The following is a 26515-nucleotide window of genomic DNA, read 5'->3' as shown; positions in this document are numbered from 1 at the left end:
AGACTTTGACGTCACTTTCCAACTTTAACACATTATGCACACAGATGTTTTGGCGGTACTACAACTCATGCACGCGGCATGTTAGTTTCTGAGTACATGCTCAGAGGACGTGTCAAATGAACGCTGGGAATGCTTGGCAGCCATGATGTGTGCGTACGTGTTCTGAGCGTGAAGTTTAAAGCGGTCATTATGGGTGACTATGCTTTTGCAGCTGTGACCCCGAAGCTTTGGAAAGCTCTACCTTAAGATATAAAAGCTGCTGCTTCGATTATTAGTTTTAAATCACAATTAAAAACATTTTTTATAGACTAGTATTTGGCACATTATAAAAGGCTTATTCTTAAAATTGAAGAATTGTATGTATTAATATTGTGTATAGCTTTTCAGTTATTTATTTATTTGTATACTGTATATATTTATTAGCTTTTAGCTTCTGTGAGCTGTTTTTTTTTTATTTTTTTTTTTTTAAACTGGATATGGGATTTTTACGGCAAAGCTTGTAGTTTTATTAAATGTGCTATATAATAAAGGTGACTTTCAGAAGCCACTTAGGTCATATTTCTACAAACCTAAAAGCAGAATAAACAGTTCTAGGCAAAGGCAATTGCTATGTCAAAGTGTTCCAAGTTTGTGTGGTGGTGTTTGCAGGTATTTTGTTTTTTTTGGGGGTCATTTCAGGGGCTGGGGTATTCTTCTTTCTGCTAATTTTTGACCAGTCAAGTACCTTGTCACCAGTGTTGCTTCAGCACTGTTCATGTAGTCCATGTGCATGACACTGCAAAATAAACTTCTATGTGAAGCGTGAGCTTCTCTGTTTTTTATTTTGATGGTATCATTTTGTGTATTCATAGCAACAAAAGTTTACCTTTGCATGAAGCATAAATGCAGCTTAATTTCCTTTTGACAACTGTTAAAGCATTATAAAAGATAATGAGTGCATTGAATTTTTTTTCTTTGTATTTAGAATTTAAAGTAAGCGGCATCAATTGAGGATAGTGGTTCAGAGTAATAACTATATTAGGTCAGTGTCCCTTACTTTTTGGTAAAAAAACAATGACTGTCCAGTGTTGGGTCATTCACTGATGATGCTTACAAATTTTTCTCAGGCACTGCATGGTCTCATATTAACAGAGAAGGTAATCAAATCAGTGGCAACACCTAGCACAGCTACAGGATAATACGAGGGGGAGAAAGTGGGCATGTTTAGATCTACTAGTAACCTGATCTCATTGATTGCCTCAGTTATTAGAAATCAATATTTCCTTTTTAGTTTGGCAGTTGAAGTATGGCACCTTAATCATGTCTGTATTTGAAAGGAGTTCCCAAAAGACACTTGCAGTATGTATGCGTCTTCTGGTTCTGTCCAGTTAAAGATTTAGACATTTGAATCCTCTCAAACCATAGTCTTGATTGGTTGCCAGTGTTTCCAGAACATACAAACTCAGATCAGATGACATGACTGCAAAGTGGCTTTGGCTGAGAGTGCTCTGGTGACAAGTCCATGCATGAGCAAACAAGCATGGTCTTGTTAGAAGCAATTGGAAACCAGCACAGTAATCCATTATTAGTTTGTCGTTTGGATTTAGATTATTATGGCCTTTCCTCCAGGTGTGTCTATCATTCCTTATTTCAGGGGTTCTCAAACCTTTTAGACCATAGAACATTTAGAAGTGGCATGGGCAAAATGATAGACTCCTCTATGGGGAAGCACCAAACAAATAATTTATCACAAAATGCATAGAACTCTTGAAAGTGAAACGCCTTTTCACATTGTTTAGATTTGGAATTGCACACAATTGTACATTAGTGAGAAGGGAGCACTTGTCTCTAACTTCATAGTTTCTCAATTCCTGGGAGTGATGGATAATATGTAGACTCTGAGGTCATTCTCCACATGCAGATGTGCCCTATATTTTGTCCACAGCCAAAACTCTATATAAAAAAGCCAAACTCTGTATAATTCTTAACATATTTGTCCATTTTTAAAAGATGTTGTTTTATTTTCATTTGATGATGTAGAAGCTTCACCCAAGAATCTATTACTTACATTTTTTTTTCCTCTCTGTCTGGCTGACTAGTTTACAATTTAACTGAGCAAAGCAGAGTCATGAGTGATTGATGATCTTGTGATTGACAGCAGTATATGCAAAATGAGTGACATGAAGCTTCACAATCATTTTTATTGGCTTAGAGAGAATGACACAAAAGTAAGCTTGCACGCATATGCTCATGTGTGGTGCAAGGGGTCTCGCTCAGCATGTGTTGAGAAGAGTTAATGTGGGCTATGCGATTGCTGCCACGTGCACATGCAACCACTCTGTCTGGAATATTTGTACGTTATTTGATTTTTGTTTTGGTTTGTTTAGCAAAGGGCCTTATTTTGAATGTTTAAAAAAGTAAATTGAAGAATACAGTGATCCCTTGCTGTATCGCGCTTTGACTTTCGCGGTTTTGCTCTATCGTGGATTTTATATGTAAGCATATGTAAATGTATATATGGATTTTTCGCTGATTCAGGATTTCTGGACAATGGGTCTTTTAATTTATGGTACATGCTTCCTCAGTTTGTTTGCCCAGTTGATTTCATACAAGGGACGCTATTGGCGGATGGCTTAGAAGCTACCCAATCAGAGCACGTATTACATATTAACTAAAACTCCTCAATGCTATAAGATATGCCTCCTGCGCAGTGCTCGATTGTTTGCTTGTCTCTGCCTCTATCTCACCCTCTCTGACATTCTCTGCGCCTGACTAAAAAATGCTGAAAGGCTACCTTCGCATTGATCCCTTCATTGCCGCTGCTTTATCGCGGTGCTTGCATACTTAAAAGTGCAACAGCCCTATTGATTTTTCATTGTTTACTTTACTCTCTCTGACATTCTCCACTCCTTACGCGCACTTTGAAGAGGAAGATATGTTTGCATTCTTTTAATTGTGAGAAAGAACTGTCATCTCTGTCTTGTCATGGAGCACAGTTTAAACTTTTGACTAAAGGGTGTTATGTCATGTCTAGAGGGCTCTAATAATGTTAAAAAACGTATTTAGAAGGTTGTAAACAGGTTTTCTATGCTCTAACTGCGAAAATATTAGATTTATAAATAAAGAATCCTACTTCGTGGAAATTCATTTATCTGTCTGGAGCGGATTAACCGCGATAAACAAGGGTTTACTGTATAACTGTGCGGAGAATATTTATAAACAGTGTGGGAGAGTTTCTAAGGGCTTAAAATATATAAAAATAATCATACAAACATATGGTTTCTACTTCGCGGATTTTCACCTATCGCGGGGGGTTCTGGAACACAACCCCCGCGATCGAGGAGGGATTACTGTAAAGGAGAAGAGAATATGTAGGTCGTTAATACACCAAGTATACATGTGATATTTAAGAATTGCTTATCAAATTTTACCAGTTACAGTATTTTGTGGAATTCCTTGCCTTATATCACAGACCCCACTTTGAGAAACACTTTCTTTTGTGAGCGTTGAAATCTCTCAGTAGAACTGGCTAGCGGAAGCCACCATTTAAAGCATTAAAGCTTGTCAGCAGCTGGGAAAAGATTATTTCATTCTGTTTTCAGTATGAGTAGAGTTTGCACCCTTCTCCCAGTGCTGTATGGAGTTTTCACTCTCACATCCCAAAAATATTAATGTTAGTTTTATTAATCACTCTGAATTGGCATCTATCAGTGAGTACAGCTGTGGGACTGAGCATGCTCTTAGATGGCCTAGAGCCATCTCTTCATCTTGGGTAGGTTTTGTGTTTATTTTGAGCTGATACTTTGTGTTCTCCATTTGATCACGCCTTTTTTGTTTATTTTTCTTAAATGCATTTGTGGCACATATCATTCATTTTTTTTCTAGCCATTTGGTTTTTGACTAGTTTTGTTAAAATATCTGTACAGTAAAATGACATTTTTTTTTCCTTGGAATCATCAGAAATGATTCTGACAAATTCCATTTCTAAATTTCGATTGCCTAAGGCTATAACTATTGCTAATGACCTACATTCATCCATGTGTAAAATTAATTTAACTAGAAGTTTCCAAAGATGCTTTACTCATAACTGTAACTTTAAACTTCATTAGTCATTTGCCTCTCATATTTAGGGCACAATAAATAGGTCAAAGCAACACAGGTTTTCCAATGGCCAATGAGTCTATGCAAATTAAGTAGATTGTTTTTCCCCCAGCCTGATGTGTTTAGCATGTTTCGGTAGAATCACGCTAAAACAAATAGCATGAGTAAAGCTTTAAAAATTTTTTGAATTTAAAATAGTTCAGAATGTGCTTGGCTAGAACAAAATTGAAATGACCATAGGTAAGTATTCTTTCTTAACCATTAAATTAAGTAAACAAAAAATGTTACTAGTTTGTTTCTAATGAAATGCAGTTTAATAATGAAGGTACATGTTAACATTATTGGTGTCTGTGCATCCATCAGCTTTCTTATACTAGTTTTTCTGGCTATGGCTTGGTTAGGGGTAACACTCTCGCCTAGCTGTCTAATGCAATAAATTTGAAGTTACTGTGGTTTTTTTTTTTTTTTTTTTTTTGTTATAATGAAAATAAACAGAACAAGTGTTTTGTAGATGTGCCTTTTATTTTACCTTTGTTATCACATTGACCTTTAATAAAAGGAAAATAAAATGGGCAAATCAAATTTACTGGATAGACTGAAAATATAGAAGGTTACAGTACTTGCTTATTCTTAAAACACACATCTTTGCCTCTCAATTCTTACATGTCAAAAATAAGCATAATTGGGTATGGCCAATACTTGGATAGGAGACCATCCATGAGAAGCTTAGGTTTCCGCTGGAAAAGGTGTTGTTGAGTCCATTGGGGGTGCCTACCCTGTGTTCTGTGTGTGGCTCCCAATATTCCAGTGCAGTGACTGGGACACTGCTGAAGAAAAACTGCCATCCTTCAGAAGAGACATATAAATGAGGTCCTAACTTTCTGTAGTTGTAAAAGATCCCTGGACATCCTTCCAAAAAAGTAGGATTTACCTCAATGTTTTTGGTAATTTGCCTACCATGGCCTGTCATTTTGGCCCCTGAGCATACTGGCAAAAAAATAGCTACTGTCAATGCTACACATTGGTGGTATTTGAAGCGGTTCCCCACAGTCTATGTAAAGCACAATATATACAGGCAGTCCCTGGGTTACGTACGAGATAGGGACTGTAGGTTTGTACTTAAGTTGAATTTGTATATAAGTCAGAACAGGCACATTATTTTAATGAATGCTATTGTTGACCAACTGTAACCAAGTCCTCTGCCAATGAATGATGGAGTTTCACCCCTCTCTGACCTTTGTATTATTTCTACTTTATTTTCAATGGTGATGGTTTTTCTCTTCTTTACTGTATCACCAGCACTTGCATCAGATTTGTTTCAGAGACATTCTCGAAGGGTGAAGACAAAAGGTTAAGATGAGCTCTTCATGCTCTTCTGTACACGCTATCACAGCAGGAAGGCACCAGTCGTCAACACGTCTGATGTACTGACAAGAGACAACTTTCTGCTATGTGCGTAACAGTACAAGCAGACTTGCAATTGAGAGTGAATGGGGGCGGCGAGGGGCGGTTCAGTACCCGCCCACCACACAGTCACCTCCAGTACAGTATGCTGCCTGCAGCCTCAGCCCACCAGAACGAGCACGGTGTGGCCAAAGGTGGGTAGTAAATCGCCCACCACCGCCACCATTCAACAAGCAGCCACCCTACAATGCTACCCCCTGCAGCCCCATTCACCCTCAACTCAGCCACAACCGGTTCACTGCTTGCAGCATTACCAGCCACCCTCCAAGAACGAAGGGGGCGGGCAGTGCAACAACCCCCTCCCGCTCCATCCAGCCTGCGTCCAGTCAGGAGCAGTAGCTGCAGCGGCGTAGTGGGCGAGCAGCGAACCGCCCCATCAAGCCTCTGTCCTACACATAAGCGATAGCTGTGGCCCTGGTGACTATGGACCATGGGTCACTGCTTGCTGCCGTGAGCTGCCCAAGGGGCACTACACTGCACGAGCAGCAAAATTGCCCCCCTCCAGCCTCCGTCCAGCCACCACTTGCATCATCCCCAGGCCAAAGATGACGGAGCAGCAGTTACTGAGGCACATGTGTCACAGCTGCGGCCCCGTTCGTAAGTCGTAGGTTGGATGTCCATAACCTGGGGACTACCTGTAATATATATAATGTAATATACGAGGTGTGGCAGAAAAGTAATGAGACTGGCAACACTGCAAGCGATCTGGCAACGCGCGCTGTTGTCCTTGATAGAGCACGTGTATCAGTACCCTCCCATAGCTCAGTGCGAGTTTCAACTCCTTCCGTTAACTACGTGATTTTTGTGACTGCTATTAGAGAAGTTGTGTTTTTGGTTGTGCGTCATGCAAAATGGAACAGCGGAATTTGGAGCAACGTTGTGCCATTAAACGGCAAGTGTGACATTTGAAAAGTTAAAACAGGCCTATGGGGAACATTCTTTATCCCGAGCTCAAGTTTTTTGCTGGCACAAATCATTTTTGGAAGGCAGAAAACACATTGAAGATGAACACCGTTCAGGGAGGACTTCAACTTCGAAAACCAATGAAAACATCGAACGTGTGAACACTCTTGTGAGATCAGACCATCGTTTAACATTAAAAATGTTGAGTGAACAATTAAATTTGAACAGATTTACCGTTCATCAAATTTTGACTGAACATTTGCACATGTGAAAGGTCTGTGCCAAAATGGTGCGAAAAACTGCCCTCTCCATAACAGAATGTTTGACCTCAAAAGGCATTCCTGTGGTTCCCCAGCCCCCTTATTCACCTGACCTCAGTCCGTGTGACTTTTTCCTTTTTCCTAAACTGAAAAATGTCCTCAAAGGACGTCATTTTGGGACTTTAGAAAACATCCAAAAGAGTGTAACGGACATGCTGAAGACCTTACGGTTGAAGACTTCCAGCGCTGCTACCAACAGTGGGAACAACGTCTCCATCGGTGTGTAGCTGCCCAAGGGAACTACTTTGAAGGGGATAACATTGATGTTTGAAAAAAATAAAAACTTTTGTAAATAAAAAATCAGTCTCATTACTTTTCTGCCACACTATATATATATATATACATATATATATATATATATATATATATATATATAATATACACACACACACAAATGTACAGTATTTAGTATTGAACTAACATCTGTTGGTATTATTCGAAATGTCAAATTATGGAGATACCACCATTCAAAGGTAGGATGACTCCTTGGCAGGATACAGAAAACAATACAATGGATTAAAATTAATTTAGTTTTGAAAAGGCTTTTTGAATGACTCTGTTTAGTTTGTTCTTATCTAGCCTTCTTTAGCTGACACTTGTTCTCCAAGCAGTTTTAGTGGCCTTCCTGTGCATTGACTTATAACTTCCAAAATATAGCCTGACAATTTCTGAATTTTAAATATTTAAATAAAAAGGTGTCTGCTTGTGGACCTGATATCTACTTGGGTAGGCACCGTTTAGAAAAGAGGTAGTTATACTGGAGATTTTGTTGCATTATAGGCTTGCTCCATTGCATTTGTGATTTTTCACTGTGTTTTTAAAGAGAACACTTCAGCTTAGTTGAAAATTGCTTCTCCGTGCGATACTATAAGCCAAAATGTTTTAAAGAAAATGAACATGGACATTAACAAGTGTAGTAGAAATGGCTTATTCAATCTATTCTGAAAGCATTTTAAGAAATTATTGTGGAAGTTTTTGTTTTCACATGATTTTAAAACATTTTTCTCCATCCTAACACCATAGTGTTTTAATGGTTGTTGCACATGTTTTGTGGCTTTCATACCTTAATAATATTTTCCCTGTTCCTGGGCAAGGCACACACACTAGTCATATAATTCAAGTAACACCTTTACTAAGTTGTTTAGCAGCAGATGGCAGTCTAGCACTTTGTGGTCACTTTTCACACTTTTAACCACTGCAGTATTATGACTCTGTGGTTTGTTTTTTTCATATATTTACTTAGTTTTATTTTAAGTTCTTTTGTGTAGAAGTAACCAGATGTACTTAAAAAATATTAAGAGCTTCTGCTGTATAATAGAGCTGAGTTACTATGGTTGAGTGCTATTGCATTTCCATAAATATTATATACTGATCAGCTACAACATTAAAACCACTTGACTAATATTCTATAAGTCCCCCTTTGCTGCCAAAACAGTTCTGACCCTTTAAGGCATGGACATCACAACCTCTGAAGTTGTCTTGTTGTATTTGGCACTCCTTTCAGTTTTGTAAGTTGTAAAGTGGGGTCTCCATGGGTCACACAAGACCTGCCATCTCGGACATACTGTCACTCAGTCATCTAGCCATCACAATCTGGCCCTTGTCAAAGTCACACAGATCTTTACACTTGACCGTTTTTTCCTGCTTCCGACACATCATCTTCAAGAACTGACTGTTCACTTGCTACGTAGTATGTCCTACCCCTTCACAGGTGCCACTATAATGATAATCAATGGTATTATTCACTTCACATGTCAATGGCTGAGAGGTTATCATGCATATGTGAAATGCAAATTTGACTGACTGACTCGCTCATCAAGAAAAACATTAATTCCCATTTAGTTAAAAATCTGACATCTGGCATGATTGTGTACAGTATTAAATCTAGTAGGTATCCACTAAGAAATGATATTTCAACAGAGGTGGAAAAAGTACAAAAAAAAACACTCAAATAGTAGTGTTGTTTCTTAGACAAACGTTTACTAAAGTAAAAGTAACTCACATAGATTGGAAACTATTCTAGTTAGGGCTTGAAATTTATTTTTAAAATCAGGAGGGTGGAGTCCCCTTTTAAATTTAACACAAAGGGGGATTTTAGACTCCTGTAAATGTGACAGTTGCATTGGAGGTTCAAATTCCTACAGTTTAAAACAACTTTGATTTTAACATTTGAGCCATTTTTAATGTCACAATTTATTCTTTGTATGTTTACAGTAGTTTATAAAATATTAGGTAAAGCTGGTTAGATAAAGTTATCAGCCTGTCATGTAAACACTTATATTTCTCTATTTTAACTTTTAATTTTGCATGTAGCCATTAGTGTTTTGGCTAAAACACAGACTTGCCAAGGAAATATTGCATCAATGGAGAAATTAAAAGAAAAATCTAGAGAATGTAAAATAGGCTGAGAAAAATAGTTTTTAAAATTTTTTAATCCATACCCTACTGTTTTTCCTGTTAGAGTATAATTTTCAGCAGCTTTGAGTTGATCAGTTGACATAGAGCTGTAAGTGTAAATACCTGTTAATTTAAGAAGTTTGAGAAACTTAGTTAAAACTAGGGGGCTGTGCCCCCCTGATAGCTTTGCTTGCCAACCCCTGGGTGGGCGCTACGCGCTAGCCACTTAGCGGCTCTGCTGCTTGCGTATGGAGAAGCAGATGTACAATTTAAACAGATTATTTTTATGGGAATTGTTACATATGCATAGTTGACCTAACTATTTTACGTTACTGTGAGTAATTAATCATAGTAAAACGTAATAAATTGCAAGAAAAATATGTTTCATGTTAGAGGTGTTCGTTGCGTTGCGCAAATACTTCTTAAACTTACACTTTTACTGTAAAACTTCAGTAAAAACAATATTTTGAATTAATTTTTCTTCAATATCGCATTGAATTTTGATTCCATGTTTAGAGTTACATTGTGACAATGCAACGTATAACTGCCCGTAAATGAATATCGTTTCTTTCTCTCTTATAAACTGACTTTTTTGAATGTTTGTCCCTGTGATCTGTTTATTTTCATAGCAAAACCTATTCTAATGGGAAACTGTAAACATTTTAATACGAATGGCATATCAAGATCTCTTTTGGTGTCTAATGTTATCCGCGGAAGATGTACTACATTAGCTTTCTTGTCGCCTGTTAAAATTTTACATGTCAGAATTGTTCGACCAATTTTGAATACAGCTGATCTTGTCCTATTGCATAGCCTATCACTCATACATAAATTACGCACTAACATTACGATACATCCTTCTATCAACAGTAATTCGGCTGCTGGAAGACCGAACGATGTTAATGGTTGTAGATATTCTCTGGGATATTGTAAGCTGATGTTTTCATCTTCTGCATCATCACCACGAACTGTTTCAGCATAGTCTATTGATACACATTTAACCAATTTGCCAATATGATTATAAAAATTTATAAGAGCTGAGAGCGCAGGAACCGTGTCTGACAAAACCATTCAAATGAATGAGAGATGAGAGGACCGTGGGTGTGGGCGGTTAACCTGAAATGATTGAAAGGAGGACGCGACTTGAAAAAATCTCTTGACAATAGTCTTGTCTCGTCTCAAGATTTTCTTTTATAATAGAGAAATATTATAAACACATTGTTTGCTTAGGTGGCCCGGTAGTGTGGAATGACTAGCACTTCCACATTACTGATCTACTGTATTATACTAGGGTCATATTCAGTACCTGTTTGTTTGTACAGAGTTTGCATGTTTTCCTTGTGCTTCCTTGCCTTTTTTTTTTTTTTTTTGGATTAAGCATGTTTGAGAATGGCGGTAACTATTGTAATCTGTTTGTGTCACAACTTTTTCTTTTCAGATTCAATTTTAAAAGTTCCCTTTTTTAAAGAAGTGATGACTTTGTGTTTCTTTAAAATTTCTCAACACAGACATGAATTGTCAGATTTTGGTTTGTCAAATAAAAAAAGAACAATCCTGAATGTGAATTCAGTAAAAAAAACCAAATCAGTTTCCTGAATTTCTGTATTACTGGTGTGCAAAATATACTTCAGCCTGGTTTTAGCCTTCAGTTTAACAAAATATAGTTGACTTTCAGGCTATTTGGATGGGATTAGTTTTACACCAGGAGGTAATTGTAATTGTTACTGGAGGGTTGCTGTAATTTTAGTCCCATCCAAATTGCTGCTATTAGTAACTTTTAATGGAATGCGAATTCATGTCTCAGTAAAAATTATGGTGACTTTTATCTTGTAGAGAAAGTCAGTAAAAACTAACCCAGGTTAAATTAGTTCTGTGTGAATCATCATGTCTGTAAATCTGTCAGTTGAGCAATTCAAATGATATTGTGCATTACCAAGGATGGGGGAGGGCAGTGAGTTGGCTTTCAGTTGTTCAACTGAAGTTTTTGCTTAACATATGTTGGTTGTAATCTGACCATATCTGAATTGTCATGTTATCAGACCTTGTGTTTCCATAAGACTGTTTAAAGTAATCAGTATTATTTTTTTGCTATTTATTTAACTTGATTGGTATGTTTATGTAAATTTATGATTTAGTAGTTTACTGTTGTTGTATTATAGTTGTAAATACTGTATGTAAGTGCTCTAAGCCCACAATTGTTAAAGTTAGCTATAAAAGAATCAAATACAGAGCAGCTCTTTTCATCACTATTATAGTGCCAGCCACAGGTATGGAGACTGCATAACTGCTGTCCATTAGCATTCAAAGGATGTTTTACTGTTTGGACTGTGTGTGTTTTGCTTATCTTACATTACGTTTTACAAATGCTTTAGAGACTCTGACCTATTAGGAAATGTTCAGTGGAGAATTTAAATCCTAACATTCGTATCTGTGCATTGCTTTACTCTGATAAATGTAATGTCTGTGTTAACAACTAAGTCCTTTTAAGAGGTTGCTTTTTTTTAGTGATGAGAATCCATATTATATTTTTAAAATTGATATTTCCTTTACCTGCATGCAGTACATTGCATGCTTCTACATTAAACAGCTTCAAAACTCTGCAAACACCTGTAACTAGTGTTTTTAAATTTTCTTTTATTACAGCTTAATTGTGGGTGGGAAGATGTTAAAAAATGCAGGTCAGGCAAGGCAGCTTATTTTAATGTACACCTACAGTATTCAGAGACATATAAAGGCCACGTCACATTTACATTTCATTACAAGCAATTTCCAGTCACAGCTTTCATTTACATAATCTTAACTAGTCAGAGACAGTCGGTTGTGCACTCCTGTGAAAACAGTCATGTAGTGTGACATGCTCAGTGACTCACTTTGATTTTGTCTTTAGTCCTATAGGTGGGCTATGTGTGCTTGAGAACAAACATCCAAGTTCCCAAAGTACAATGCATATACAGTACACCCCCAAAATTTTGGATGTGGTTAAAAAATGCTTATATTCATAGTTTAAACCCAAAATATGCTCCCAAAACACTTTACTTTAATTTCAAACTCAGCTTAATACATTATCTAAAAATAAAGAATGTAAAGGTAAACCTATATACTATACTGCAATGTCTCCCGCAGTGCTAGAATGTAAAATACCAATGTTACCACTATATGTACTGTAGTTCATGCAAGCGCGATTTCATTGCCAGAAGCCTAGCGGTGCAGCTCGTTTCGGCGGCATCTTGGGGCTTTAACCCTTAAACTGACAAATACTTGGAGGTTAATGCATTCCTGGACACCAAATACTTTTTTGCTGCACTTTAAGTAAACATCACAATTAACAAAGAAAAAGGGAAATTTTAATGGAACACATTTTTTTTCCATGCAAAGAGCATCACAATTGCTGCAACACTGATCATTTTACACACTGTTAATGAACTGTAAAAACTATTTAAAAAAGTTTTGGAACAATATGTACAAAGTGCAACTGATGCCATGGACGAAACTCAGTAAATCACTGAGCCAACTGTGCTTGAACTGGCTGCACGCAAGCACACAGAGGTAAGCTCTGATGCTTGCAGGCTAGTCTAGTGCAGCAGCTCAATCCCAGGGACAGTGAGGCTGCAGTACTGCAGGGTGTCACGCTTGGGTCACAGAATTGCACAGAAACAAAGGAGATTGTAGAGACAGGAACTTTATTAAAACATTCTAACAAACTTGTCTCTTTCAGAAGTTAAAGTAGCTCAGTATGTAGTTAGTTATCGATTAAAGAATAGACAAACATCATAGGGTAGCACAACCCCCAACAGGAGCAGAGAATGTTTGGTGGAGGAGAGAGATACAAAGTAATGGGCCAAAAAGGACAGGTACTGTTCAGGCTTTTAAGGAAGCATAGCGTCGCGTGAGAAGCCGCAGTCAAGAAGACGGTGATTTATTTATTTTTATGGCGGAGATTCCAGGGATGCACCCAGCGTTAACCCGACCCACGCGCACTCACAAACAGAGACTAAAACAAAGCAAACCAGTAATCAAACAGCAAATAAAGAATGTAATGAAAACAAAATGAAATAAGAAAACAACAATACCACCCCTGTTCCCCTTATGGCGATTACACATTAAATACAACAAAGCACAAACAAAACACACACAGTAAATCATGAAAAAGTTCATGAAAAATGGCAACGGATGAAATGTAATGATGAAAATAGATAGTTCAGAGATCTGCACATTGAATGGGAATGTACAGATAGTCCTACCGGTAGTTCCTGAAACAGTGCAGACGGGTGGATGGGTTCAGGGGCGCTCTTTTCTTTACAGGATGGCCATGAATCCACTTACAGTCCTCATGTACACAGGCAGACGGCAGACAATCCAGACACACAAAATGATCCAGGACAAAATGAATAAGTACAGGAAACCCAACAGAAAGGAAGACAGACAGGAACTTGAAATACAAATTACAAAAACTTTTTTTTTTTGCTTTTGGTCACCGGTCCCCTTTTTAAGAGCCGCGCTGACATCCTTTGACCTCAACAGCCCCAGCAACCTCAGCAGAAGACCAATCAGAGCCACTGCAGGGACTGCTGGGAGTTGCAGTTTCAGATTCTATTGGCTACTTTCACCATCTCAAGTCACGGGTTTCTCTACAGTTACTTCCTGTTTTCTCTACAGTACAGTGTTGCCACGAAAAAAGCCATAAAAATTGCGAATTGCAAATGAGTGAGGCTGCGAACTCTGAAGCGCGACTTTGCGGGGGTCTACTGTAATACGCAGATGAACAATATGGATATTTTGAACATCTGAATTGGCATAGAGGCTTGTTTGTCTGATTTCTTGTGTTTTACGTACGACAACAGAAAGGAAAGATGAAAAAATGGCCAGTGATTGTGGCTGAACTTTCTGTACCTGTTAACCCTTTGTAGTGCACTGTCTCCATCATGCAGCATGCTATTGGCTGTCTCAAAATTGGGCAAGCACAATTGTGCTAGAAAGTCGGGTCACATTTGGTAAATGTGACAAGCTATAATGGCATCAGTTAGAAAATCTGACATACCCAATGACTAAAAGTTGTGTAATATGACAAGTGGAGAATCACATACTACCTACTTACAAACCTAGAGTGTATGTGGTGAAGCCTATATGCAGTTAATGCATATTGGAATACTTGCTTGTAATAGGCAAGTACCAATTAAACTAGAGACAAAAAAGTGTACATAAAGTGTATGCATTCCTATAGTTCATTTCCAGTCCTTTGCGGAACAGTTAAGTTCAGCCTAACCTTTCACATACAAAACCAGTTTATGGCAGAAAATGTACACTGAGCAGTCTTGCTTTAGTGGATTACACTGTTTGTGAATGATACACAATTTAACACTAGTCTTTTAATTCAGGGAAGCATAATAACTTTAACCACACTGAAAAAGAGGGAAGATTTGATGGAACCCTTTCAGTCTGGTTTCAGAGCACAGCACAGCTGTGAAACTGCTCTGCTATGGGTAACCAGTGATTTGCTTATGACAGCAAACTCTGGACAGACTAGCATATTAATTCTGTTAGACCTCAGTGCAGCATTTGACACTGTCAGACATGACATTCTACTGTCCAGAAGGGAGAACATGGTGGATATCTCTGGCACTGCCCGCAAGTGGTTCAAGTTTTATCTGACTGATAAGCAAGAGTTTATTAGACTTGGCAACAGCAGATCCAGCTCAGCGTCAGTCACACAAGGAGTTCCTCAGGGCTCTGTCCTCAGTCCTCTGCTTTTCTGTATTTATATGCTTCCACTTGGCCATATTATTCATAGCTTAGGACTGGATTATCATTTTTATGCAGATGATACTCAACTCTGTTTCAATGTTAAAAGTGGAACTTCTTTAGAGCTTTCTCAGCTCACAATTTGCCTCAGTGAAATTAAAACCTGGATGGAGCAGAACTCTTTAAATTGCAACAAAACTGAACTCCTACAAATTAAGAATAAAGCGCTACTTAATAAAATGAGCTCCTTCCCAGTCAGTCTTGGTGGTGATCTAATCAGATCTGCCTCTACTGCAAAGAATCTTGGTGTCATTTTTGATTCCTCCCTTTTTTATTCCGCCCACATAAATCACATTAAGAAACATTCTTACTTTCACCTTCATAACATATCACGTGTTCGCTCCTTCCTCTCCTTTTCTAATGCTGAGAAACTTGTCCATGCTTTTATCACATCCCACATCGGTTATTGTCATTCCCTACTGGCAGTTGCCCCTTCTATTCTTGCATCACAGCTCCAGCTTATTCAAAACTCTCCTACCAGAGTCCTTACTCGAACCAGCAGCAGCGAGCACATAACAACCATCCTGCTTCGCCTTCACTGGCTCCCTGTGTCTTACAGAATTGAATATAAAATTCTGCTAATAACCTAAAAAGCCTTAAACGACCTTGCGCCAAACTACATCAGTGACCTTCTCCATCATTATGTGCCTGTCCGCCCACTAAGGTTCTCTGATTCTGGCAATCTTGTTGTATCCCACACTAATCTACACTCCATGGGTAATGGGGCATTCAGCTGTATAGTGCCCAGACTCTGGAAAAACCTACCAAAATTAATTAGATCAGCTGACTCCATGACTTCTTTTTAAAAATAACTCAAAACTCGTCTGTTCAGGAAGGCTTTTAGCTCTACCTGAATTTATTACCCTTCTCTCAGTTTACCTTTATGTCAAGATGCTCATGTAGCCTGTGTGTCTGTGCTAGACCATCAATTATGTTGTCTGTTATGCTTTTTCTCTGAATTTACTATCTTACTTTTCTTTTATTTATTTATCTGGTTTAGTATAATGCTATATATTGTATACCCAGCTGTTCTCTCGTAAACTCTGTGAAGTGCTTTGAGCATGGGAAAGGCGCTATATAAATAAATGTATTATTACATATCCCTGCTAAAAACCCAGTGCGAAATAGTGACTGTGAACACCACCAAAACCAACGCCCATCCGAAATACGTCTGTGTCATGCTGCACTAGTGAATGTTTTGTTACTGTATTTTCATCCTTGTAAAAATGTATTTAATTACACTGATTATTTTCACAGGTAATGAAGATATTCCTTTACCCAGAGGTTTGACAGTGAGGAGTCATAACTTTAACACTGTGTTCTCATGGAAATATGACACTTTTTCTCCAAAGCCATTATTTAGCGTGAAAATGAGTTATTACCTGTAAGTGTTTTAATTTACTATTATATGAGTTAATACACCAAAATTGTATTCTTTATGTTCTCTTAAATGAATCCATTCATTTTTGCTTCTGAATAAATCCTTTAATATAAAAAAAACACAAAAAAACAATGTTTTATGACAGCAATTACAAGCTTGAGGGATTGTTAGCTTAAAGTTTACAACTAATAAGCTTTATATTAAAAACATTAAATGTGTCATTTTGGATGATAAATCTCAGAAGTATCAGGTTTCAATTGCTAGACTTAGCCAGTTATTGCGAGTTGTCACCAAAAATTGCTGTGTTCCACTTTTCTTTGTATTAGACATCCTAAGAGGTAAAACCTTTTACTTTGTTCTGTTTACCGTCTTTATTAATGTTTCACAACACCAGTTAAGCACCACATTGCTTATTTAATATATTTGATATTGTTATTCAAAGTCTGGAAGCCTGAAAAGTCTTTTGTTTTTTTTTTTTTGTTTTTTTTTATAACCCCTTTTCAATGTTTATCATTCTAAATCATGTGAAGGAATATCACTGATGGGTTTGTCAATATGTGAACTTGTGAAAATTCTAGGTAATTCTAGGCAATCGTGTTATGTTGTAAGTTAAGGCATTCTAGTGTTTCTTTTTTTTATTATTATCATCTCCATTTTCATACTTGCATGCCAGGCCTATTTGTAATACACCCCATGGGGTGACACCATATGGCTTAAAATGAATGCACTTTTCAATATTGGATGAGCAAGGATAACTGTACTTAAATACCAATTTGTTTAAGAAAAGAAAACGTATGTAACCTTAGAAGTTTGTGAGACAAAAGCACGGGTGTAGAAATTAATGCACATCTGCCCTCTTGCTGAAGAGGGTAAGACTTCCATAAAGTGCACAATCAACATGACCCCTAGAAATCCTGTTCCAATTTTTATTGCTTCCTTGAAATTTAAAGCACTTAGACATACATATACATACATACATACATACATACATACATACATAAAGGTAAGCTCATCTTATTATACAAATACATGGATGAAATTATTGCAAACTTAATTTACCTGAAAACTTTCCTGTACACTGTTGAGCACATTGTTTGGTGCCTCACAATGTGAACATTCAAGAGAATGTTCAATCCAAGCGACCTGGAACGTATGCGTGTTGTCTTTATCCCCAAGTTCTGTTGGAATAATTACAACGCAGCTATTTTTACTAGTGTTGGATAAGCTTTATGTGAGATTATTCATTACTGTAAAAAGTAATCGGACTACGTAATGTGTGTTACTTTTAACATGCTACTCTAATGCTCTTGGACATGTTGCCTAGTTTAGCACTGTACATTTAGCTCATCAACATAAATTCAGCGATTTCTGAATATTAAATCAACATGCATGTCGAGAAACAAAGCCCCGTCTCAAATAAGCTAAGCTAGAGTCTCCAAAGCAGGCAAATGTGGTAGTGAACACTGTTTAACCAGCAAAACCATGGGACTGTAAGAGTGGTTGGTTCGACAAGCTACACCCAGAGGAACCAGTGAAAATGGGTGGCTGTATCCGAAGAGGAAAAGGCTGCCATTAGGGAAGTCGATCAGGTGCGGACCAAATAGGGAACACATCCATCCATCCACCCATTTTCCAACCCGCTGAATCCGAACACAGGGTCACGGGGATCTGCTGGAGCCAATCCCAGCCAACACAGGGCACAAGGCAGGAAACAATCACAGGCAGGGTGCCAACCCACTGCAGGACACACACAAACACACCAAGCACACACTAGGGCCAATTTAGAAACACCAATCCACCTAATCTGCATGTCTTTGGACTGTGGGAGGAAACCCACGCAGACATGGGGAGAACATGCAAACTCCACGCAGGGAGGACCCGGGAAGCGAACCTGGGTCTCCTAACTGCGAGGCAGCAGCGTTACCACTGCACCACCGTGCCGCCCTAGGGAACACATATATTCCAAAAAAAAAAACGTCAAGTCATCAATGACCTCACATTTCTCTGAAAGTTCAACTCGAGATTCATTCGAACACGCTCAAGTGGGAAGGTAAATATGTCACAACTTGGAGCTCTGAGATCACTGACAGCATGTGAACGCAGCAAAACTTACTATGTAGATAGTGAAATATTGTCTCAAACACAGAAATTAAATGGTTATGTTGAGAAGAAACTTTTCTGGAAACAGTAATGTTAAAAGTGGTGCATTTAGGGTTATAACTTTTAGAACTGATCTTGATGAAAGTGTAACTAACAAGGTGATTATTGGTGCTGATGACACCAGACTCTGTGGAATGGCAAATACCATTCTTTTAACATTAGTATCTGTAAGAAAGGGGAAGAGATGTCATAGCATGATTTAAATTTAAGTTGCCCAAGAGGGTCCATGAAATACCAGGGTAAGCTTCTGAGCTAGTGTTGTAGTAGTAATAGTAGTGTTCACTGTTAGCAGATGAGGCTTGGTCAACTTGAAGTTGCTTTGCAATAGTAGCCTTTTATTTATACAGTTGGGTCCATAAATATTTGGACAGAGACAACTTTTTTTTTAATTTTGGTTCTGTACATTACCAGAATGAATTTTAAATGAAACAACTCAGATACAGTTGAAGTGCAGACTTTCAGCTTTAATTCAGTGGGTTGAAAAAAAGATTGCATAAAAATGCGAGGCAACTAAAGCATTATTTTAACACAATCCCTTTATTTCAGGGGCTCAAAAGTAATTGAACAAATTAAATAACTGGAAATAAAATGTTTATTTTTAATACTTGGTTGAAAACCCTTTCCTGGCAATGACAGCTTGAAGTCTTGAACTCATGGACATCACCAGATACTTGTTTGTGGGCCTTTTTGTCCAAAGTTTAGTCTTCAACAAGTGAAATGCATGCTCAATTGGGTTAAGATCAGGTGATTGACTTGGCCATTCAAGAATTTTCCACTTCTTTGCGTTAATAAACTCCTGGGTTGCTTTGGCTGTATGTTTTGGGTCATTGTCCATCTGTATCATGAAACGCCGCCCAATCAATTTGACTGCATTTAGCTGGATTTAAGCAAACAGTATGTCTCTGAACACCTCAGAATTCATTTGGCTGCTTCTGTCCTGTGTCACATCATTAATAAAGACAAGAGTCCCAGTGCCACTGGCAGCCATGCACGCCAAGCCATCACACTGCCTCCACTGTGTTTTACAGATGATGTGGTATGCTTTGGATAATGAGCTGTTCCACGCCTTCTCCATACTTTTTTCTTGCCATCATTCTGGTAGAGGTTGATCTTGGTTTCATCTGTCCAAAGAATGTTTTTCCAGAACTGTGCTGGCTTTTTTAGATGTTCTTTAGCAAAGTCCAATCTAGCCTTTGTATTCTTGAGGCTTATGAGTGGCTTTCACCTTGCAGTGCACCCTCTGTATTTACTTTCATGCAGTCTTCTCTTTATGGTAGACTTGGATATCGATACGCCTACCCCCTGGAGAGTGTTGTTCACTTGGTTGGCTGTTGTGAAGAGGTTTCTCTTCACCATGGAAATGATTCTGCGATCATCCACCACTGTTGTCTTCGTGGACGTCCAGGTCTTTTTGCGTTGCTGAGTTCACCAGTGCTTGCTTTCTTTCTCAGGATGTACCAAACTGTAGATTTTGCCACTCGTAATATTGTAGCAATTTCTCGGATGTTTTTTTCTGTTTTCGCAGCTTAAGGATGGCTTCTTTCACCTGCATGGAGAGCTCCTTTGACCGCATGTTGTCAGTTCATAGCAAAATCTTCCACATGCAAGCACCACACCTCAAATCAACTCCAGGCCTTTTATCTGCTTAATTGATAATGACATAACGACAGACTTGCCAACACCTGCCCATGAAATAGCCTTTGAGTCAATTGTCCAATTACTTTTGAGTCCCTGAAATGAAGGGATTGTGTTAAAAAATGCTTTAGTTGCCTCACATTTTTGTGCAATGTTTTTGTTCAACCCACTGAATTAAAGCTGAAAGTCTGCACGTCAACTGCATCTGAGTTTCATTTAAAATTCATTCTGGTAATGTACAAAACCAAAATTAGAAAAAAGTTGTCTCTGTCCAAATATTTATGGACCTGATTGTATTATATTTATATATAATATGGACATCCGACCTACGACTTATGAACGGGGCCGCAGCTGCAATGCATGTGCCTCAGTAACTGCTGCTCCATCATCTTCAGCCTGGGGCCGCTGCAAGCGGAGGCTGGAGGGGTGCAATTTCGCTGCTCGCACAGTGTAGTGTCCCTCGGGTGGCTCCCGGCGGCAAGCAGTGACTCGTAGTCCATAGTCACCGGGGTCACAGCTATCACTTGTGTGCAGGACGGAGGCTTGATGGGGCGGTTCGCTGCCCGCCCACTATGCCGCTGCAGGTACTGCTCCTGGCTGAATGGAGCAGACGGGGGCGTTTCACTGCCTGCCCACCACACACAGCTTCCCCGTTCGTTCTCAGTAGGCGGCTGGAAATGCTGCAAGCAGTGACCCGATTGTGGCTGAACAGAGGCCATTGAGGGTGATCGGGGTGGCGGGGGATAGCATTGTAGGGTGGCTGCCTGTTAAATGGGGCCGGTGGTGGGTGATTCACTACCCGCCTTTGGCCACACCGTGTTCGTTCTTGGTGGACAGATGCTGCAGGCAGCATACTGTAGTGGAGGTGACTTTGTGGTGGGCGGCCCCCATTCATTCTAAATAGCAAGTCTGCTTGTACTGTTACGTACATAGCAGGAAGTTGTCTCTTGTCAGTACACCAGATGTGTTGACGACGGGTGCCTTCCTGCTGTGATAGCGTGTACAGTGCTGTGCAGAAGAGCTCATCTTAACCTTTTGTCTTCACCCTTCAAGAATGTCTCTGAAACACAAATCTATAGTACAAACCTACAGTTCCTTTCTCTAATGTAACCCGGGCACTGCCTCTATATATATATATATATATATATATATATATATATATATATATATATATATATATATATATATATATATATATATATATACTGCTCAAAAGAATTAAAGGAACACTTTTTAATCAGAGTATAGCATAATTAATCAGAGTATAGCATAAAGTCAATGAAACTTATGGGATATTAATCTGGTCAGTTAAGTAGCAGAGGGGGTTGTTAATCAGTTTCAGCTGCTGTGGTGTTAATGAAATTAACAACAGATGCACTAGAGGGGCAACAATGAGATGACCCCCAAAACAGGAATGGTTTAACAGGTGGAGGCCACTGACATTTTTCCTCCTCATCTTTTCTGACTGTTTCTTCACTAGTTTTGCATTTGGCTACAGTCAGTGTCACTACTGGTAGCACAAGGTGATACCTGGACCCTACAGAGGTTGCACAGGTAGTCCAACTTCTCCAGGATGGCACATCAATACGTGTCATTGCCAGAAGGTTTGCTGTGTCTCCCTGCACAGTCTCAAGGGCATGGAGGAGATTCTAGGAGACAAGCAGTTACTCTAGGAGAGCTGAGAGGGCCATAGAAGGTCCATAACCCATCAGCAGGACCAGTATCTGCTCCTTTGGGCAAGGAGGAACAGGATGAGCACTGCCAGAGCCCTACAAAATGACCTCCAGCAGGCCACTGGTGTGAATGTCTCTGACCAAACAATCAGAAACAGACTTCATGAGGGTTGCCTGAGGGCCCAAATGTCTACTGCGCCCTGTGCTCACTGCACAGCACCGGGGAGCTCAATTGGCATTTGCCATAGAATACCAGAATTGGCAGGTCCACCACTGGCGTCCTGTGCTTTTCACAGATGAGAGCAGGTTCACCCTGAGTATATGTGAAAGACGTGAAAGGGTCAGGAGAAGCTGTGGAGAATATTATGCTGCCTGTAACATCGTTTAGCATGACTGGTTTGGTGGTGGGTCAGTGATGATCTTGGAGGCATATCCATGGAGCGACTCACAGACCTCTACAGGCTAGACAACGGCATCTTGACTGCCATTAGGTATCAGGATGAAATCCTTGGACCCATTGTCAGACCCTACACTGGTGCAGTAGGTCCTGGTTTCCTCCTAATGCACAACAATGCCCGGCCTCATGTGGCAAGAGTATGCAGGCAGTACCTGGAGGATGAAGGAATTGAAACAATTGAATGGCCTTCACGATCCCCTGACTTAAACCCAATAGAACATCTGTGGGACATTATGTTTCGGTCCATTAGGCGCCAGGTTGCTCCTCAGACTGTACAACAGCTCAGGGATGCCCTCATACAGATCTGGGAGGAAATGCCACAAGACACCATCCGTCGTCTCATTAGGAGCATGCCCCGACGTTGTCAAGCATGCATACAAGCTCGTGGGGCCACACAAGATACTGAAAAGCATTTTGAGTAGCAGAAATTAAGTTTTTGAAAAATGGACTAGCCTGCCACATCTTCATTTCACTCTGATTTTAGGGTGTCTACACAATTGAGCCCTCTGTAGGCAGAAAACTTTTATTTCCATTAAAAGACTTGGCATCCTTTTGTTCCTAAGACATTGCCCTGTCGTTATTTGTATAGATATCCAACTTCATATTGAGATCTGATGTATCTAATGTGTTTCTTTAAAGTGTTCCTTTAATTTTTGTGAGCAGTGTATATACATACACATATATATATATATATATATATATCTATATATATCTATATATATGTATATATATATATATATATATATGTACATATGTACATATATACATATATACATATATACATACACACGCATATAAACATATACATACACAGTGCCCTCCACAATTATTGGCACCCCTGGTTACGATGTGTTCTTAGGCTTCTAATAAATTTTTTTTTTTTTTTTCCAAAAAATAAAGCCCCACAACACAAAAAAGAGAAAAATCCAACCTTTAATTTAAGTACGTTTATTCATTGGGGAAAATAAATCCACATTAAGAAATACATTTTTTTACATGAAATTATGTGTGCCACAATTATTGGCACCCTTGCTGTTAATATTTCTTACAACCCCCTTTTGCCAACAAGACTGCACTTAATCTTCTCCTATAACATTTCACAAGGTTGGAGAATACAGAGACAGGGATGTTTGACCATTCCTCTTTGCACAGTGTTTCTAGATCATCCAGAGTCATGGGTCCTTTCTTATGCACTCTTCTCTTCAGCTCACCCCACAGGTTTTAATGGGGTTGAGGTCTGGGGACTGAGATGACCATGAAAGGAGCTTGATTTTGTGTTTCTGAGCCATTTTTGTGTAGAGTTTGCCATATGTTTAGGGTCATTATCCTGCTGGAACACCCAATGACAACCCATCTTCAGCTTTCTGGCAGAGGCCACCAGATTTTAATTTAAAATGTCCTGGTATTTCAAGGAGTTCATGATGCCATGCACCCTAACAAGGTTACCAGGTCCTTTGGAAGAGAAACAGCCCCACAAAATCACAGATCCTCCACCATACTTTACAGTGGGCATGAGGTGCTTTTCCACATACTCCTTCTTGGATTCACACCAGACCCACTTCGAATGTTTGTTGCCAAAAAGCTCAATTTTAGTCTCATCTGACCAAAGCACACAGTACTGCTTAGCAAACTCCAGATGTTTATGTTTGTGACTGGAGGTGAGAAAAGGCTTTTTCCTTGCATGTCTCCCAAACAGCTTGTTGGCATGGAGATAGCGTCTTATGGTTGTCATGAAGACTTTGTGACCCCAAGATACCACTCTTTGGTGCAGTTCTCTAACGGTGAGCTTTGGAGAATGTTTTACTTCTCTTACCATCCTCCTTACTGTGCTGTGCGTGGTGGCAAGATAAACTTGGGTCCCCGTCCAGCCTTGTTTTCTCACTGTTCCCATTGTTTTACTCTTCTTTATTATTCATCGACTGTAGATACAGGCAGGTCTAGGCTAGTAGCTATTTTCTTGTAGCCATTACCTGACTTATGAATGTCGACACACATCTGCCTTACTTGAACGGCATGTTCTCTTGTCTTTCCCATGTTGAAGACTGGCTAAGAGCAATTGGACTCTGTGTCACGCCATATTAATACCCCAGGGACACAGGGAGTCATTAATTACTAATTAAAAGTTCCAATTTACTTTGAAAAACGCTGAAAAAGCATTATCTACTCAATCACTAAAGCTTGCAATGTTTATAAGAGTAATTTGGTTACCCACAAAAGAGACTGTACAAGTAGAGCTACAAAAATGCATCTGTCAATTCACCTTTTGTTGTTGCTATACCTTTCTATTGTTGTACCTCTCATCCATGGCCTAATTTTAGCATTGGGCTCTTGTCTTTTACCCATATAACCATTAGAGACTTGAAAGCTGCATTTAGCTGATAGATATTTAAGCAGTGCTTAGGGACTTTTTCATTTCTATTACATGTTTATTTTTCTACTGTGGATTTTTGAAGACATTTATTTAGTGTTATTATTTTCTTTATAATTGTAATTTTATTTTTTCTAAAACATTTTCAACTACACTTGCATGAAATTCTACTTTATTTACATTATTGACATTCATATTGTATTTCACTGATTTGAATATTCATTGTCATTTTAAGAACAATCCTTTTGCAATCACAATATACTTATTTTTCAAAATTATTTAAAAATATTATTTTGAAAAGCATAATATCATTGTATGTTTAGCAGGCAGGAATTATTCACGATAGTTTGAATTTTCTTAATTCAGTAGTATTTTAAAAAATTTTATTTTGTGTTTTACAGGACTGGAAGTTCTAAATATGCCCAACACTGTATAAATATTACTTCAATGGAATGTGATGTTTCTTCTTTGATCAATAATTATGAAGAACATTACATTTTATCTGTATCTGCTACTGTTGGCACAAACCAATCTTGTAATAGACACATTAAGATGTCACTACCAGACCAAGGTAAGCCAGAATATTTCAGTCAGGCTTCAAGTAGTATCCTATACAGATCACATGCCAAAACTTGAAAACATTTCACTTACACTGATTTTGTTAGCAAGTATATTAAAAATTTCAATTCATTTCAATTTACTATGCTGTTGCACTCTTTCTTGAATAAATTTTAGAGCACTCCGACACATTTTCCAAGTATAATGCATTATTAGTAAATTATTAAACCATGCAACATATACATGAATATACAGTAAAACAGAAGTATCCCTGGGTATTCAGGAGTACCCCTTCCAAATGAGCTGGATGGATTGATGGGCATCCTGTATTCTTTAATCAATTACTGTTATATGGCCAGTTGGTAATAGGGCAATGTTAAACAGAAATTGCAGTCATCAGCATTTCTGGGGTATATAAACCCCTGAGTTGGTCCACAGTCCGTTAAAACAGATAGAGAAAACTGAGCAGTCAGTAAATAATGAGATTAGCCTCCTTTGCGTTAGGTTTACCTGCAGGAAAATGAGCTAAAATTGTTGATTTTTCTTCAACAAGAAAAATGTTACTATGTGTAACAAACGTGAAAATATCACAATGTCAATGTAAATATGGTAGCAAAGGTTTGTGTAGTGTCGCCAAAGCACAATATTACAATCAGAACAGTAGAAGCATGTTTCTTTGTGCACTTTTCTTATATTTTATCTTTTGATTGCACATGAAAGGGTAGAATGTCAGTTCCTGATCCTCATGATTGTTGTACCCTTTATGTTATTGTAGGTTACCACAATACAAGGCTTAATGACTTCCATGTTTCCCCCTGATATGAATGACTGTTACTGCATTGTGAACAGTCCTTACACTTTCAATCATGTTACTTTTTTGCGATGCAACTTCTTGCTCTGAGGTGAATTTTCAAGTGACTAAATTCATAGGACATATCACAGTGGTTCAGTTGTACTTGGGCATGTGCATTAGTTTCAGTTTCCTTGTCTGTTGAGAAGTTCACATTGTACTGTAATCACTATTGCTTGATTCAACTAATGGTTCTGTTTCTGCTTGTTCTAAAATTGGCTTTGTAGCTTCTTCTTTACATGCCATCGATTTAAGGATCCGCTCCAGTAATGAATATTGATGAGTTACCACAGAGTGGCAAAACATTTAGAAATATTCATGTTTTTTGCAGAGTGGTATTAGATCAATACTATTCAGAGAGTTATTTGGGCTTAACACACTAAAGTGTATCATTATATGTCACCCCAGATCTAACTTGGGGATAACAGTATTTACATAGAATTACAAGCCCAAGTCACACTCCGTGTTAA

General features: G+C 38.5%; 1 protein-coding gene across 1 annotated transcript in view; it reads left to right on the top strand.

The window, feature by feature from the left end:
- LOC120517007 (interferon gamma receptor 1-like) overlaps positions 1-26515 on the top strand; it is a 65981-nt gene that overhangs the window by 14426 nt on the left and 25040 nt on the right. Inside the window, exons 2-3 of the mRNA XM_039739066.1 lie at positions 16221-16347; positions 25039-25208. Coding sequence (XP_039595000.1) covers positions 16221-16347; positions 25039-25208 — 297 coding nt within the window. The remainder of the gene's footprint in view (positions 1-16220; positions 16348-25038; positions 25209-26515) is intronic.

This window comes from Polypterus senegalus, chromosome 16 (assembly GCF_016835505.1).
Source record: "Polypterus senegalus isolate Bchr_013 chromosome 16, ASM1683550v1, whole genome shotgun sequence".
NCBI classification, from domain to species: domain Eukaryota; kingdom Metazoa; phylum Chordata; class Cladistia; order Polypteriformes; family Polypteridae; genus Polypterus; species Polypterus senegalus.
This window is presented reverse-complemented; position numbering and strand designations above follow the sequence as displayed.